This window comes from Catharus ustulatus, chromosome 6, assembly GCF_009819885.2.
Source record: "Catharus ustulatus isolate bCatUst1 chromosome 6, bCatUst1.pri.v2, whole genome shotgun sequence".
Classification (NCBI taxonomy): domain Eukaryota; kingdom Metazoa; phylum Chordata; class Aves; order Passeriformes; family Turdidae; genus Catharus; species Catharus ustulatus.
The window spans coordinates 1,833,507-1,848,571 of record NC_046226.1 but is presented as its reverse complement, the minus strand read 5'-3'; the positions used below and the strand labels follow the sequence as shown (position 1 = coordinate 1,848,571).

Genomic DNA, 15,065 nt, shown 5'->3' with positions numbered 1-15,065 from the left:
AATTTTAAAAAAATATTTTAAAAAATGAACCAGCTATGCAAGTTCTCCTTATCTTTATTTGCAAGAGAGTCTGGAAATGGGAGTAGGATTTTTCTTTGAGAAATTTCTGTGAGCTGTTTTATAATGGCAGCAACGATTTGAAGATGGTGTTACACAGACAGGACAAGGAGTGATAAAAACAAGGACATGATCCTTTAGAACTGGAGAAGGCTGGGAGGACGAAATCTTGATGGAAAAAAATGGGAAAAGTGAAACTAAACCAAAACCTGCTCCAGGTGCTGGCGGGCACAGAGAGCAGAGGTGGCTACCCCAGGGCTGTGACTGAGGGACCCTGGGGACAGGAATGTCCCCAGCATGGCCCAGGACAGGAACGAGGGACACGGGACACGGCTGAGGGGACAGTGATGGAAGCAGGGTCTGGAAGCAGAGGTGTGAGCTGGACTGCTGAGTTAACTCTGTGAGGGAATGGCAGTGCAACTCAGAGCTGCGGGGCGGGGAGGAACATAAACTTTGCAGGATGAGGAGGTGACGGTGGAAGACCAGCCCTGAAGCCGCTGAGGGGAGGGAAAAGGCGAGGCCGGGGTGGAGAGGCCTCGGCCCTGAGGGGCAGCCCGCCATGTTGTTTGGCGTCTCCATAGTAACGGCCGTGCCGGCGCCGCCATGTTGTTTACCGTCACCACGGCAACGCCGCCATCTTGTTTGGCGTCCCCACAGCAGCGCTCCGGGCCGGGCCGGGGCCATGGCGGGCACGGGGCGGCTGCACGACCTGGACCTCAGCGCCGAGGAGGCGGAGCGGCTCCAGCGCGCCTTCCGCGACGAGCGGTTCCGCGAGCTCTTCGCAGAGTTCGCGGCCGAGCTCAATGACCCCGAGCAACGCCGGCTGTACGAGGAGGAGGTGGCGGCGCTGGAGCGGGAGCGCGGCGTGGAGGTGCGCTTCGTGCACCCGACACCGGGCTTCGTGCTGCGGACCAGCCAGGAGGGCTCCCGCCGCTGCTACATCAATGTCTGCAGCAACGCGCTGATGGGAGAGCCGCGGGCCCGCGCCGAGCGCGGCGGGCAGCGCTGGGAGCTGCCCTACAGCCTGGCCCCGGGCCGCGAGGAGCTGCGCCCCGCCGGCCGCCGCCGCCTCCTGTACGACGTGGTGTTCCACCCCGCCGCGCTGCGCCTGGCCGCCCGCAGCGCCCGCTTCCGCCGCCTGCTCTGCGACACGGCGCTGGAGGCCGTGGAGAACAACTGCGGGGTGCGGCTGGACCGCAACAACGCCACCGTCCTGCGGGGAGTCTCCTACAAGGGCGTCCCGCAGGCGCCCGTCATCCGCTCCCCGCTGCCCGGCGGCGCCCCAAAGCCGCCCGACGACGGCGAGTCCCCGCTGCCGCCCTTCCCCTTCCCGCCCGCCGCCCCTCCAAAGCCGCCCGCCGCCGGAGCCTCCCCGCCCGCCGCGGCCCCGCCGCCCTCCGGCCCCACCACGCCGCGCTGGAGCATCCGCCACCGCTCCTACGTGGACCTGCAGGACTACCGGCACTGCCGCGACTCAGCGCCCAGCCCGGTGCCGCGGGAGCTGGTGGTGACGGTGGAGCTGCCGCTGCTGCGCTCCGCCGAGCAGGCGGAGCTGGAGATCCGCGGGCGGGAACTGCGGCTGGACTCGCAGCGTCCCGCCTACCGCCTGCGGCTCCGCCTTCCTTACGACGTGGACGAGAGCGGCGGGCGGGCGGCCTTCAACCGGGCCCAGCGGCAGCTGCAGGTCACGCTGCCCGTGCTGCTGCCCCGGGAACCGGCGGCCCCGGGCGGGGAGCGGCTGGAGGGGGCCGAGCCCGCTGCCGAGGGTCCGGCGGAGGCGGGGCCGGCGGGGGCACGGCCGGCAGAGGCGGGCGGCGGAGCGGCTCCTCCCCCGGAACTCGGCCCTGGCGGCGCGGCCCGGAGCACGTGTGAGCCACTGGCCGAACCCCTCGGTGACCCACGGTGTGATCCTCCTGTAGAACCACTCTGTGATCCGCCCGCTGATCCCCTCACTGCACCCTCGGGTGAACCCCCGGTTGATCCAACCTCTGAACCCTTTGCTGAACCCCCCGCTGAAGCTGCCACTGATCCAACCTCCGAACCCCCTGCTGGTCCAATCACTGCCCCCCCCTCCGAACCCGTTGATCCACCCGCAGAACCACCCACCGAGCCCCCCGACCCGCCTTTTCCCCGCTCCGGTGCCATCTCCGAGCCAGCCATGCCCACCGGGGACACCCCTCCGCTGCCCTCCGAGGGCCACCCCCTCCAGACGGCCACATGCCCTCCCTTCCGTGCCCGGCAGGACGAGGCATCCCTCACCCTGCTCCTGCAGGTGCCCGGGATCCAGCCCCAGAGCTTCCACGGGGATGTGGGCACCCAGCACTACCGCCTCCGCTTCTGCACGGCCAGCGCCGCCTTCGCGCTGTTCGTGCGGGTCCCTCCCGGGGCCGCGCTGCTGTGCCCCGAGAGCAGCGTCAGCGTCTCTGCCCACAGCGCCGTGGTGCGGCTCGCCAAGGCCCCCGGCAGCACCGGCCTCTGGGACAAGTTCAGCTTCGGCCTGGAGCCCTCGGCTCTGCAGGTAACGGCGGCACGTTCGGGTGTCACCTGGCCGAGGTGGCACCGCTGCTGGGCGTGGCTGTGCCGTTTGGTGAGAGGTGTCTCAGGGAGGGGTTGGTGAGAGGTATCTCAGGGAGGTGTTCTTTGGTGAGAGGTGTCTCAGGGAGGTGTTCGGTGAGAGGTGTCTCAGGGGTGTTTGGTGAGAGGTGTCTCAGGGAGGTCCCGTTTGGTGAGAGGTGTCTCAGGGAGGTGTTTGGTGAGAGGTGTCTCAGGGAGGTGTGAGTGGAAGTTGGAAGTTGCTGCTTCCTCCCAGAGCTGCTCCCGGATGTCAGTGCTGTGACCTGGTTTGTACAAGCAGCGCCAAGGTCACACCATGGAGCTGACACCTTCATCCTTTGGGATGACTTCTGCCTCTTACACAGATTTTTTTCAAAGGGAAATTCTGGTGATGAATGAAAAGGGCGCCTATGTCCTTTATGTCCTTTACAGGACTTTTAAAGTCCTGTGAATTGCTCGTGCAGCCTGTTCACACAAAGAAAGCTCTTTATGATACACCACACTTACATTCACGGTCATGAAGTGCAGGGGGAGTGTCCCTGTGCCTGTGTTTTGGGACAGAATTCCCCTTTACAGCCACAGGAACACCCATTAGTTCAACCAGAGCAGAACAGCAAGCAGCAGCTGTGAACTGTCCCAGTTTGCTGGGGTAAATCTTCACCTGCTCTGCCTCAATATGATTCTAGTTTAGTATTTTCTAATTTTGTGGGTTGTTGGGGAGTGATGCTCCCATGGTGGGAGAAGGTGGGGTGGCTGCATCCAGTGTCCCCAAAGGGATGCCCACCTTGTGACACTCTGTCCAGACCCTCTCACACGAGTTTTGTAGAGAACCACGTTCCTCTGTGAGCTCAGACTCTCAGACAGTTTCTCATGAGCGGGGATTAAAGCTGCTCAGTTCTTGTGTAACCTTCCAGCCATGGGATTTGGAGTTTGGCTGGAGTTGAGAGCAATAAAATCCTCTGCAGTTTGGATCACGTGCCCTGGGAGTGCAAGTCCAGGAAGCTGGCAGGCTTCAAGTGGATCCACTGGGATAGACTTGGCTTGGAGCAGCTTAATTGCTCCATCCCTACAACTAGAAATGATGTCTGGATGATTTTGAAAGATATTTATCCAATTAGTGTTTGTGCAGCTGAAACCACGTTGGATTTCCCATTTAGCAGCCACACACCTTTTACAACAGCAATTCCTGAGAAGGAGGAGCTGATCATTTCGGGGAAGCATCAAAGATGATGAATTTATGGAGAGCCACCCACGCTGAGCTGTTTGCAGAGCATTTCCTTTGCTTTTACCAGAGCAGGAGCCTGCAAGTCTGTGCAAGTGGGGCCACAGAACACTCAGTGCTGCTGTTCACTGCTGTGATCTGGCACTGCCTGCTGCTGCCACGTCAAAAAAGCCACTGTGTAAACTCCTGCCTGTTTCCTGTGCAGGTACAGAGGCTGCCCAGGGCACTGGTGGAGTCCCCATCCCTGGAAATGCTCAAAAAAATCCAGTGGATGTGGCACTTGGGAATGTGGTTTAGTGGTGGACATGGCTGCACTAATGGTTGGAAGTTTGGTACATGGATTTGTTACTGCAGTTGGAGGAACATTTTGTGATTGAAAGTTGTTAAAGGGCCACCCAGTAATGAAATTTTTCTTTGTGAGTTACAAAAAACCCCTTGAATGTGCTGATTTTATTATATATTGCAAAATGTTTTGGGTGGAGTAGGAGAAAGAGGTTGGGCATTAGTCATCAGCTTCCTGGCCATTCATTCACAGCAGACTCCAAGAGATTCTCCTGGCCTCCAGTTGTTTTGGACACTGGGCCTGCAATCTGAAGCAGGAGAAATAAACTGAAGGCATTTGTCCTGTTTGCTTTTTTTAAAATCTGCTATTTCCCCAAAGTGCCTGAGAGCTGCACTCGCTCAGAGTGAAGGGAGAAAAATGAATATTTAATTAGAGCCACTATTACATGCTGCCTTCTGACCATTAACCATTCGTTCCTGGTCGCTTTTCTTCTACTTAGGTTGATTTCTTCAATTTATCTGATGCCACCTTGGGGGTTTTTCTGCCTTGAGTCTCATTCTATAAATCAGAGCTGTGGTTCTTGCAGTAACGAGTGCCATCAGTCACTGCAGAGTGCAGAGCAGTGCCCTGTTAGTGCCTTCAGGGAGCTTTTGGGGCTGAGGGGAGCAGGGATTTTATCCTGCTATCCTGGAGCAGGAATTTTTATCCTGCACCTCCCAATCTGCTTTTTGATCATCTCCTCTTGCACAGCAGGATGGTGCCTGACTAAAGCGAATCATGGAATGGTTTGGGTTGGGAAGGATCTTAAAACTCAACCAGTTCCACCTGGGACACCTTCCCTATCCCAGGGTGCTCCAAGCCCTGGCCAGTTTTTCAGACAGCTATGGAATTCCTGCTGTGCTCTGAGAAGTTCATGCTGGAGGCTGAGGTTGCTGTGTTATTTTATGGCACAGATTCCTCAGAGTGTGCCCCTGGCTGTGCCTCTGCTCTGTGCCCTGTGAGGCTGCCTGCCCAAATCATCCCCATTCACTGCCAGGTCCTTCTTGGAAGTTGTGCTGAGCCACATATTGGTAAGGATCAGTTGAGCTCATCCTTAGAGCACCATGCTTGAAACACAACATCAAGAGCTGCTTTTGCTTTTGTAGTCAGCTGTGGCTGAATCCCTGTGCTGGAAGAGGATCTATTTACAGCTCAGTTTCCATAGATGCTGAGCAGTTGGAATTCCCACTCCAGCAAATGCCTCTTTTCAGGAAACTTCACAGTGCCCTGCTCCTCTCTGGACTTTAACTGGAGGAGTTTCACTCCTTGGCCAAACCAGAATGTCCTCACTGCAGTTGGACTTGCTGATCTTGGAGGTCTTTTCCACCTTATTGATTCTATGGCTTGTTATGGTGACCAGAAACCCTATAGAAATAAAAATTCCATAACTTTGGATGTTGTGGGCTTAGGGTCACATATTTCAGGGGATTAAAAGCCACCTTTTGTCACCACAGTGCTGCTCCTTCTGCAGGGCTTGCTCCAGGCCCTGTTTTTCCAGGGAATAATCTCATGACCTGAGGAAGCTGCCTGATTTCCCTACAGCCAAAATCTGCTTTTTGTCTTGAAATCCCAGCCATGGGCTGTGCTCTCTCCATTACTCCTCATTGCAGTTCACCCTCTATAACCTTCTACACCTTTTGCTTGATCCTGGGAATTCAGGCCTGGGAAACTCCTGCTTCAGAGAGTTCTCCTTCATTTCCACACACCACAGCCTGGGGAGTAAATGATGAAGGAAGAGCAGTTGGGAGTTAAATAACCATTAATAAAACTTGTAAGCCTGCCAGGCAGGGTTTCTGAGAACATGTCCCAGTGTGTCCTGGTTTATGGTAGTGCTGGAGCTGGGCAATTACAGAAATTGTGCCTTTGGAAAGCACTTGGGATGTCTTGGAATGTTTGGCTTCCTGGGGTTAAATGCTTGATTCCTAACAGAAATAAAAATCAGTTTTCTAGAGGTGTGTTGAGCTGCTGAGACTTGGGGGTTCAGTTCTCAGAGCATGTGGAAAACATTTGGCAGGTAATTAATTCTGCCAGCAGTTTTGGGGTCGTGCCTGCTCATTTTCATGGGATTAGAAAAGGACTGGTTCATGCAGGAATTCCCTTTCAGGCTGATCCCCACCCTTCCTGCCCTTCTCAGAGGCCTGCAGTGGGTTTGTTCAGAGGATGTGTGCTCAGCCCTCTGCTCAGCCCCCCCTGGGTACCCCTCACTGGGCAGGGAATTGCAGCCAGCCCAGCCCTTTCCTAAAAGACCCCTCAGATCTTCTGGAGAGGATCAGGATTTAACTCACACAAACCCCCACGGGGCTCCACACAACAGCAGGGAGCAGAGGAAAACAGAGGAAATATTTCCTCTGCTTCCCTATGCATTGCTTTTTTTTTTTTTTTTTAACATTTGCAGGCTGAAAAAGATTATACTGAACATTCCTGTGGAGTTCATGGCTGGAGCTGAGTTTGAGTTACACTGTGTGTGAAGGATCCAAATGGGAATTTTTCAGAGATAGGAAAGTTTTGTTTAACTTTTCTGGGAGTGTTGAGGCCTCCATGCAGGGTGTTCTACATGGATGTGATTTTTCTGCTTGGCCTTGTGGAGGAGACCCTTTGGAACCTGATGGTGCAGTGAGGAGCTGGTAAAAAAAAAGATGTGGAGCTGTTGGAGCAAGTGCAGAGCTGCTCCCAGGGCTGGAGCCCCTCTAGAGCCAGGCTGGGAGAGCTGGGAATGTTCACCTGGAGAGGAGAAGGATCCAGGGAGAGCTCAGAGCCTGAAGGGGCTCCAGGAGAGCTGGACAGGGATGGAGGGACAGGACACAGGGAATGGCTTCACTGCCAGAGGGCAGGGATGGGTGGGATGTTGGGAACTGGGAATTCCTGGCTGGGCTGGAATTGCCAGAGAAGCTGTGGCTGCCCCTGGATCCCTGGAATGCCCAAGGCCAGGTTGGACATTGGGGCTGGAGCAGCAGTGGGAGGTGTCCCTGCCATGGCAGGGGTGGCACTGGGTGGGATTTAAGGTCCCTTCCAGTCCAAACCATTCTGGGATTCTGGGATGATTAAATACCCCCTAGAAGAGGCTGGATAAGGTGATCTGGGCTGATCCAGCCTGGCCTTGGGCACTTCCAGGGATCCAGGGGCAGCCACAGCTTCTCTGGGTACCCTGTGCCAGGGCCAGGAATTCCTTCCCAATCTCCCATCTAAATTTCCCTGCATCACTTGTGTGGAGCTGGAGGTGACAGTTTTGTTTCTCCTGGCACAGGGCCCGTGGGGAAAAGGCCAAGGGCTGGAAGTGTCCCCATGGGCTGTGCTGGGCTCTCCTGGTGCTCTCTGAGCTCAGAATTAGGGCTCTTGTGGAGAAATGTTTTCCTTGGTTGGAGAGTTCAACCAAGCATGAAACCTTGAGAGCTGTGTGGGGAAGTACAAGATGTGGATGTTTTAAACCTTTGCCGCCTTTCATGGAGAAATCCATCCTGAAAGCTGCTCTGCCCTCATTTCCGAGCTGTTTGGAGTTGTTACACAGTTTCTTTGAAAGTCAGGGATAATTTTCAGTTTCCAAGCTGCTATAAAGACTTATTGTAATAGTCAGGGGTTACTTCTAAGACGGTGCTGCTGGAAACTGGGGCTGTTGAATGTAATCCTACAACAGTTTATTTTTGGTTCAGTTAATTCTGTGCTCAGCATTTCAAGGCTCTTGCAAGTTTTTTGGGAGGTCAGAGAAGGACAAAGAAGGAGAGCACAACAAACTTATTATTTCACATTTTTCAAAGTAATCTCTTTCCCAAGCTACATTAAGGACCATAATTAGTTTGCTTCTGCTATAAAACAAACTAATTTCTGGATGGTCTTTAATTGGTAGCTGCATTTTGGGAATTACGTGACTACACGAGACAGTTATGTCAGGAAACATTATTAACCTCCTGATGGAGCTCAGCAAAGCTGCTTTGGAGCTGTTTCATCTTTGCACTCATGAGCACCTCAGAAAAGTTTTCATTTTGCTACAGGTACCAAAATTTGAGCTTCAAATTCTCAAGTCTCAGAGCTGGTTTGTGCTGAGACCTCACAAAGGCAGAGGTCAGGAAATCGAGATCCTTTTCAATATTTGCATGAATTGTTGGGTTTTGATGAGGGAGGTTGTGGCTGCCCCATCCCTGGAATTGTCCAAGGCCAGTTTGGATGGGCTTTGGAGCAGCCTGGAATTGTGGAAGGGATTTCAATCCCCTCCCAACCCAAACCATCCTGAGATTCCCTGATCCTCTCATTACACCAGCCACAAAAATAATTTAAGCCTGAAATCTGTCCTGCTTTTCAAACTTACAGCCTGTGTGGGAGGTAACTCTGGATGGAAACTGTCTTCAGTTTGGAGAGATGAAGGCAGAAGGAATCCATGTGAGAGCCGAGGGCAGCGGGAGGGGCCCGGCCCTGCGCTCCCGGGGCTGCCAGACACAAGGACGGGTTTGAATGATGAAGTGTTCCAGAAACCAAAGTCATCCCTGCTAACGTTTATGTTAATTTGCTCTCAGTTTAGTCACAGGGAAAAATGAATGTGTACCAAACAGCAGATGACAGTGTGTGCGGGGAAAAACAAATTAAATTCGAAGTTGCTAAGAGAGCATCATAAATACCAGAAAATAAACGGCTTAAACCAAAGAATTATTTTACAGGGTCATTGAAATCAGCTGCAGATGGTTGTCCTCTGTTTGCTCTGGCTTGGAAGGCAGAGCAGGCTTTAGAATAAATTCCTGAATCATTTTTTTCTGAGGTCTGTGCTCTGATAACATCTGCAGTAATATAAATGCCTCGGTGTGTGCTCCCCGTGAATGCAAAGTCTGAGTTGCAGTGGCTGGTGGAACAGGCTAATGAAAATCACCTTATTGACAACAACCCCATCCCAGGTGCATGATTTATGGCAGGCCATGGGATAAAATGGTAAATACTTGTGGGAATTCAGCACTGGGCTGGGATGAAACTTGGTGAAATTGGTTTGCAGTAATGAGTCAGAGTAACGGAGCAACATCACAAGTTTACTTTTTATCCTCATTTGAAATACTGATTAATCATAAAATTATAGAATATCCTGAGCTGGAAGGGACCCACAGGGATCACCCAGAGCAGCTCCTGGCCCTGCACAGACACCCCAACATTCCCACCCTGGGAGTGTTTTCCAAACTCTCCTGGAGCTCTGGAATGTCACCATTCCCTGGGGAGCCTGGGCAGTGCCCAGCACCTCTGGGGGAAGAACCTTTCCTGATAATAAACCTCTCATTCAGTTTTTAAACAATATTTTCTGTGAAGAAAACAAATTCTTTTGCTCTCCATCAGGAAGAAATTCTCCAGAAGGGTTCAGTGGGTTTGTTGCCAAATGGCAAAGTCCTGATTGCTGTGAGGAGGAGCGAGCGTCCCTCACACAGCCACGGGTGCCAAATGCAGATTCAAAGGGCAATGAGATTATTTTCCTCATTTTATGGAGGAAAAGTAGGATGGGACTTGGAGCAACCTGGTCTAGTGGGAGGTAATTAAAGGTCCTGAAATAAATCCCCTGGCAGGGAGCTGGAATGGGATGAGCTGGAAGGTCCCTTCCAACCCAAACCACGATGTGATCCCTGATTTTTATTTTTCAGCAGGGTTGTGCTTTGCTCTCCTTGGAAGTGCAGGCAGGGCACCAAAATCCCAAATCCCCTCCAGGGGAGGCTGAGCTGTCTGTGCTCTGTGGGCTGAGCAATCTGGGAATTGTGCTCTGAGCCACCCAAGGATGCAGTTCAGGAGCTTGTGGGAGTTGTGGTGCCGCACAGATTTTGTGTCTGCAGCCCCTGCCTTGTTCCTGTACTCTGACACCTTCCCCTGAACTCTGCAGAGCATTCCCACAGCCTAAAGCTCTGGCAGATCCCTCTCTGGCAGGCAGGAATGGATGCAGCACGAGGGAATTAGAATTTTAGGCTTTGCATGCAGAAATGCAAGAAGTAGGGATGTTCTGAGAGGGTTTTCAGTCAGGGCAGCTCTGCTGCACTTTAATCTCTCCCCAAACCATCCCAGCAGCCAGGGCTGGCTCTTTGCCTGGATTGTAATCTTTCTGGATAGAAAATGAATCCAATCCTCTGCCTTGGAAAACCAACAGTATGGATGTTATGACTTTCCATATTGTGATTTCTAATTTAACTAGTGGAAAAAATAGGACTCTGGGTTATTTTTCCTATCCTGGTTTGTTTTTGGTTTTTTTCAAGATGACAGTTAAATTTTGTACCTCAGACACAGTGTGACATCTGGCTGTGCATAAGGCTCCATCCACAGGGGGCCAAAAATGTGCAGAATTGCCTTTTTGCTTCTCAGTCTGCAAGATGTCAGTGATAATTGAATTTAACTTTCATTGGATTGACAAGAGGGTTGAACTGGACCGAGAAATTGAAAAGTGTGACTTGATGTGGAAGGTTTGCAACTTGTCCCTGTTATTTCCAATTAAATGAGGAAGGTAATTCCCAGAACCTAAACTGCTCCTCTAGGTGAGAGCATTTTTATTGTGTGTGTCCTTAGCCTCAGCCTACACAGATGATGTAGGAATAACACAAGGACAGGGAAAGCTCTGCAGCTCCTATGAAACTGCCCCTGCAGGATATTATTTTAGGACCTTTAATTACCTGCAACTGATTTAAATCTCTAAACCTGTAGCAACATGTTTCAGGTTGTTTATGAACAGCCTGCAAACACACCCCAGGCTGTGTCTCTGCCTGTGGATACCTCTCCTTTGGTTTTTTGGGGTTTTTTTTTTTTTTTTTTTTCCAACTGGCTTGTCTGCCTGGAGATCAGAGCAGCCTCAGTGGTTGGGTGTGAAATGGATCCAGCCCTGAGTGTTCCAGATCTGATCTTGGAGTGAAGCTCCTGCAGTGCCTCTGCCAGGAGGTGTTTGTGTTTTCCTGAGCACAGACAGGAGACAAACCCACAACAGTCTCACACCCTCCTGGTGTTAGACAGGGGAGAATGGTAAAATGAGATTGGTACAAATCATTTTTCAGAGAGAGTCTAAATCTATGTATTTGTCACCCATCCAAAGAGAGAAATAATATTTCTCTTTTATTTTATATGATGCAGACTTGTACTTTCAAGCAAAATTAACTAAGCACTGGTCTTAATTAATTCCACCTCATTCTTTGAATGTCTGGCTTAGAATTTCTCTGTCGAGACATGAGTGTGCTGTGAACCTTGGGAATTGCTGTCCTGGCTTTCTTTGCAGGGAGTTTTTAGCCCCAGCACCCCTGAAGTTTAGCAGAAAAAGAACATAACCTGCTGTTTTCTCTCTTTTTCTGTAGGAAAGATTGTTTGTCAGTGAGGAGAACGTTGATGGATTTCTAGGCACTGCTTTGTGCCCTTCCCCTTGCTCCCAATCAGCACTGGAAAGGCAGCCATTAATTGAAGTGCTGGATGTTACTGAGGACAGAATTCAAATCAGGGTGGAGGTAAGGATCCAGGAGCAGCACAGGCTGATTTATGTTCTTCAGCAAGATCCTATCAAATCCCACTGAAACAGCTTTGTTCCTGTTTTGTCCCGAGGAAGCAGGGCAAACCCAGGACTGGGGTTATTTGCAAGTGTAAATGTCACTTTTCAGAAGTGAATCTTGTGTTTGAGCCTGTTAATGTGACCAAAGGATTGAAACCTACTCTGTTTCATTAGGAAGATGCAGAACTGTGATCCAATCATTTTTAAAAAGTGCTTTTTCCTTGCAGGAATAGCTCACTCACTCAGCCTTGTACAGGTAGAGAAATCCTAGAGGGTTTTGTCTGGGAAGAATCCTGCCTCATCTTTATTCAGTCCATGTATTGGAATACTTGGTGGGTTCCTGTTGTGTAGATAATTAAACATGAGGCTATTAATCTTAAACACTGGTCTCAAATTCAATCCTTGTAGTTTCAGCCTCATTCAGGCTCTTCTTCCTCTGTCTAGAGCAAGGCAGGCTGTTTCTGGGATCTGCCACGGGATTAAATTGTCCTCCCTTGGCAGAATAGATGGACAGATGAAGAAATCAAAAGGTTCATTTTGTAAGGAGGAAAATGTGAAGCAAAGCCCCCACGTTCACTGGGATTTCTGGGTAGGCACTGCATCCAAAATTCAGATGAAACTTTTCTTAAGGGAAACAAAAAGCAGGAACAAGCAGGTCACTGCTGTGGCCATGAACTGGGGTTAATGTGTAGCTGGTATCTTGGGAGGCAAGTTCAGATGAAGCACATGACCTTTGGAACTGGGCTGGAGGCCTGAGGAGTGTCCCAAAGATAAAGGATCCAGCTTAACTTCCCCAGCTGCTGTGAGCTGGATGTAAAAAAAAATAAATTCTAATGAAATGAGTCTGTTTTGGGACCTAAGGGCAGCTGAGATACCTGAAATCATCACACTGCTGCTCCTGTGTGGGGCCAGGAGCTGGAGCTGATGATCCCTGAGGGTCCCTTCCAGCCCAGGGTATTCCATGATCCTGCTCATGTGGGAGAATTGTCCAGTTTGGAAAGGACTGACTGGTGTTCCTCAGGGTGAGCAGTGGTGTGGGGGTGTGAGAGAGAGACTGTCTCTGAATCCATGAATCCAGCTGCTCCTGGATAGATCCCCACTGATCTGACTCTCCACTGACAGGGACCTCTGAATTTCCAGCAGGTTTGGCCAAAACTCCCACAAAGGTTGGGCCAGCACCTCTCCCTGTTCCTCCTGTCCTGAGGCCAAGGGCAATTCCCAGATTAACTCTGCAGCTCAGTAATTCCCCCAATTGCAAAATCCCAACCTTGCAGCAAGAGCTGGGATCCCCTGGCTGATCCTGTGGCCGCTGGGATTTGGAGATTTGGGAATCAGGCTGGGTGTGGTGAGTGGCTGCTGCTGCATTTCCTAGAGCAGAGGAAACCCTGGGGGAGCAGAACCACCTCCCTGCCACTCATTCCCAGGTGCCAGGCAAGAGCAGGAAAACCTCAGCACTCGCTGCCTTGGCTTCTAGAAGGAGAATCATGGAATCACAACCTGAGCTGGAAACTCAAGGATCATCTGCTTCCAACCCCCTGCCATGGGCAGGGCCACTTTCCACTACCCCAGTGCAGCTGAGCTGTTGGAGAAACAAACCTCTCCTGTCTTTGTGTGCACAGTTTGCTCCAGCTATAAAATAATTCATTTATTTCCTTGGCAGCCACCGGAACGCGATGGAGAAGAAACACTTGGCAGCTCAGGGGAAGCCCTTGCTGGAAAGTCCGACAGCAACTACCCCGAAACAAAGACAGAAACAAAGTGTCCTGCAGCCGAGGGACGTGCTGCAGGATCCAGCCCAGCTCCCACAGCTGGAACAATAGGAAAAGCAGGCCGGGGTTCACACCATTGTTTGCAGCGCGAACCTCCTGCCACCAGTTCAGCGATTCCTGGCGGGTCTGGGAGAAAGGAGCCCGATTTAGAAAGTGCTGCTGCAGCAGGAGACACAGCCCCAGCCCCAGGAGAACCAGAAGGGCCAGGGGGTGAGGATGGGGAGGCTGGGCCGGGGCTCAGCAGGGCAGGATCCCCGGTCCTGCGGGAGGTGAACCCCGAGGACGGCAGCGTGCGGATCCTGCGCGACCACCGAACGCGCTGCCCCGTCCAGTTCCACAACCCCCTGCTCTATCAGCTGGATTAGTTCCATTGTTTTAGGATTTCCTTCTGTTGTTTGGTGCTTGCTCTGACTTCCACGTGCTGCTGGATGACTTCAGGGCTCAGAGCAGGCCGTGGGTTCCCCCTAAAAACGGTGCAACACCAAAACTTTCCGTTGTTAACAGTTTAACAATTTCCTAATCACATCTAGGGTAAGAATTTTACTTACAAGGAAAAGTTGCAGTTGGAGGTGACTCTGAGCTCCTGGAAAAAATGTATCTTTATTGTTTACATAAATTTTTTATTCTCTTCCCACGTTCCAGGGATTATTTGTATATATCCTCAGTCTAATGACTCCCTCAAGAATTGAGCAGTACTCATCATTTTCCAAACCTTTCATTTTGTGATAACTGCAGGATTAGACTCGCAGTGATTCTTAGCAATCAAATGAAATTTCTAATTACCCAGAGAAGTTCTAATTAGTCTCATAGAAATAATCAACATTTATACCCCGTATTCCATTCCAGTGCTGTGCTTCAGAAGTGCAGCACCCAGATATCCCCCAGCTGAACAAATTCCACTGCACAAGAGCATCCTCTGGGTGCACCTCTGCTCTGAAGTATTTACACTTGGTGAAATGGATTTTTTTATCCAGATTATTTTTCTCAGTTTCCCTCGAGTTTCAGCGTTTCTCACCTCCCCAAACCACAATAAACACATCTAATAATAAACTTCCTGTTCCCCTTTCTCACTGCTGCTGAACCAACTTCTGTTTTCGTTTGAGAGGCGCTTTAGAGCAGAGTTAAATTTACCTCCTTTCAGGGCTGCCCTGGCATTGCTGTCACATTTCTCTGTGAAACACCAGTTTGGGTGGCTGGTTTCAGGGGCCACAGCTGCCCAAAGCACCTGCCCTACCCTCCCTGGTGGCACATCCTGCTGGAGCTTTGCTGGGCTCAGCTTAACCCCCATCAGCTTTTTGGGAGAGGTCTCCAAGGGTGAGGCACCAACACAGCTTCAGCACCAGTGGAACACAACACGGAAAATTGTGGTTAAATAACCCCTGGAAAAAATAAAAAAACCCAGCATTTTCTTTCTCTGACACATTTCTGTGTTCTACAAAAGCTGCTGAGGTGCTTCTGCCCCAGCAGAGTTCAGAGGAGTGGCACTAAAGCTGCTGCAGCATTCACAGATGGCTCCGTGGCCCCAGCTCAGCCCCTTCTCACCACACAGCAGCAGTTTCTACACAGCTCATTTGGAACAACTTTTTTTTATTTTGAAATCCAAACAAAAGAGGTGTTGTGCCACCAATTTGCTACTCTCTTCTGCCTCAATTAATGAGTATCATTAAAACT

General features: G+C 51.2%; 1 protein-coding gene across 1 annotated transcript; it reads left to right on the top strand.

Moving 5' to 3' along the window:
• Window positions 1-269: 269 nt before the first annotated feature.
• On the top strand, window positions 270-14,444 carry DNAAF2 (dynein axonemal assembly factor 2). The gene is made up of 3 exons (XM_033062481.1): window positions 270-2,575; window positions 11,438-11,584; window positions 13,286-14,444. The coding sequence occupies exons 1-3, from the start codon at window positions 617-619 to the stop codon at window positions 13,757-13,759; spliced, it is 2,580 nt and encodes an 859-aa protein (XP_032918372.1). The 5' UTR covers window positions 270-616; the 3' UTR covers window positions 13,760-14,444.
• The last annotated feature ends 621 nt before the right edge of the window (window positions 14,445-15,065 follow it).

Excerpts from the sequence above, each read along its gene's own strand:
- DNAAF2 (XM_033062481.1), top strand. The coding sequence starts at position 617 with ATGTTGTTTGGCGTCTCCATAGTAACGGCCGTGCCGGCGCCGCCATGT. Across the intron at positions 2,576-11,437 it reads TGGAGCCCTCGGCTCTGCAG|GAAAGATTGTTTGTCAGTGA; the intron begins GTAACGGCGGCA and ends CTTTTTCTGTAG. Across the intron at positions 11,585-13,285 it reads GAATTCAAATCAGGGTGGAG|CCACCGGAACGCGATGGAGA; the intron begins GTAAGGATCCAG and ends TTTCCTTGGCAG.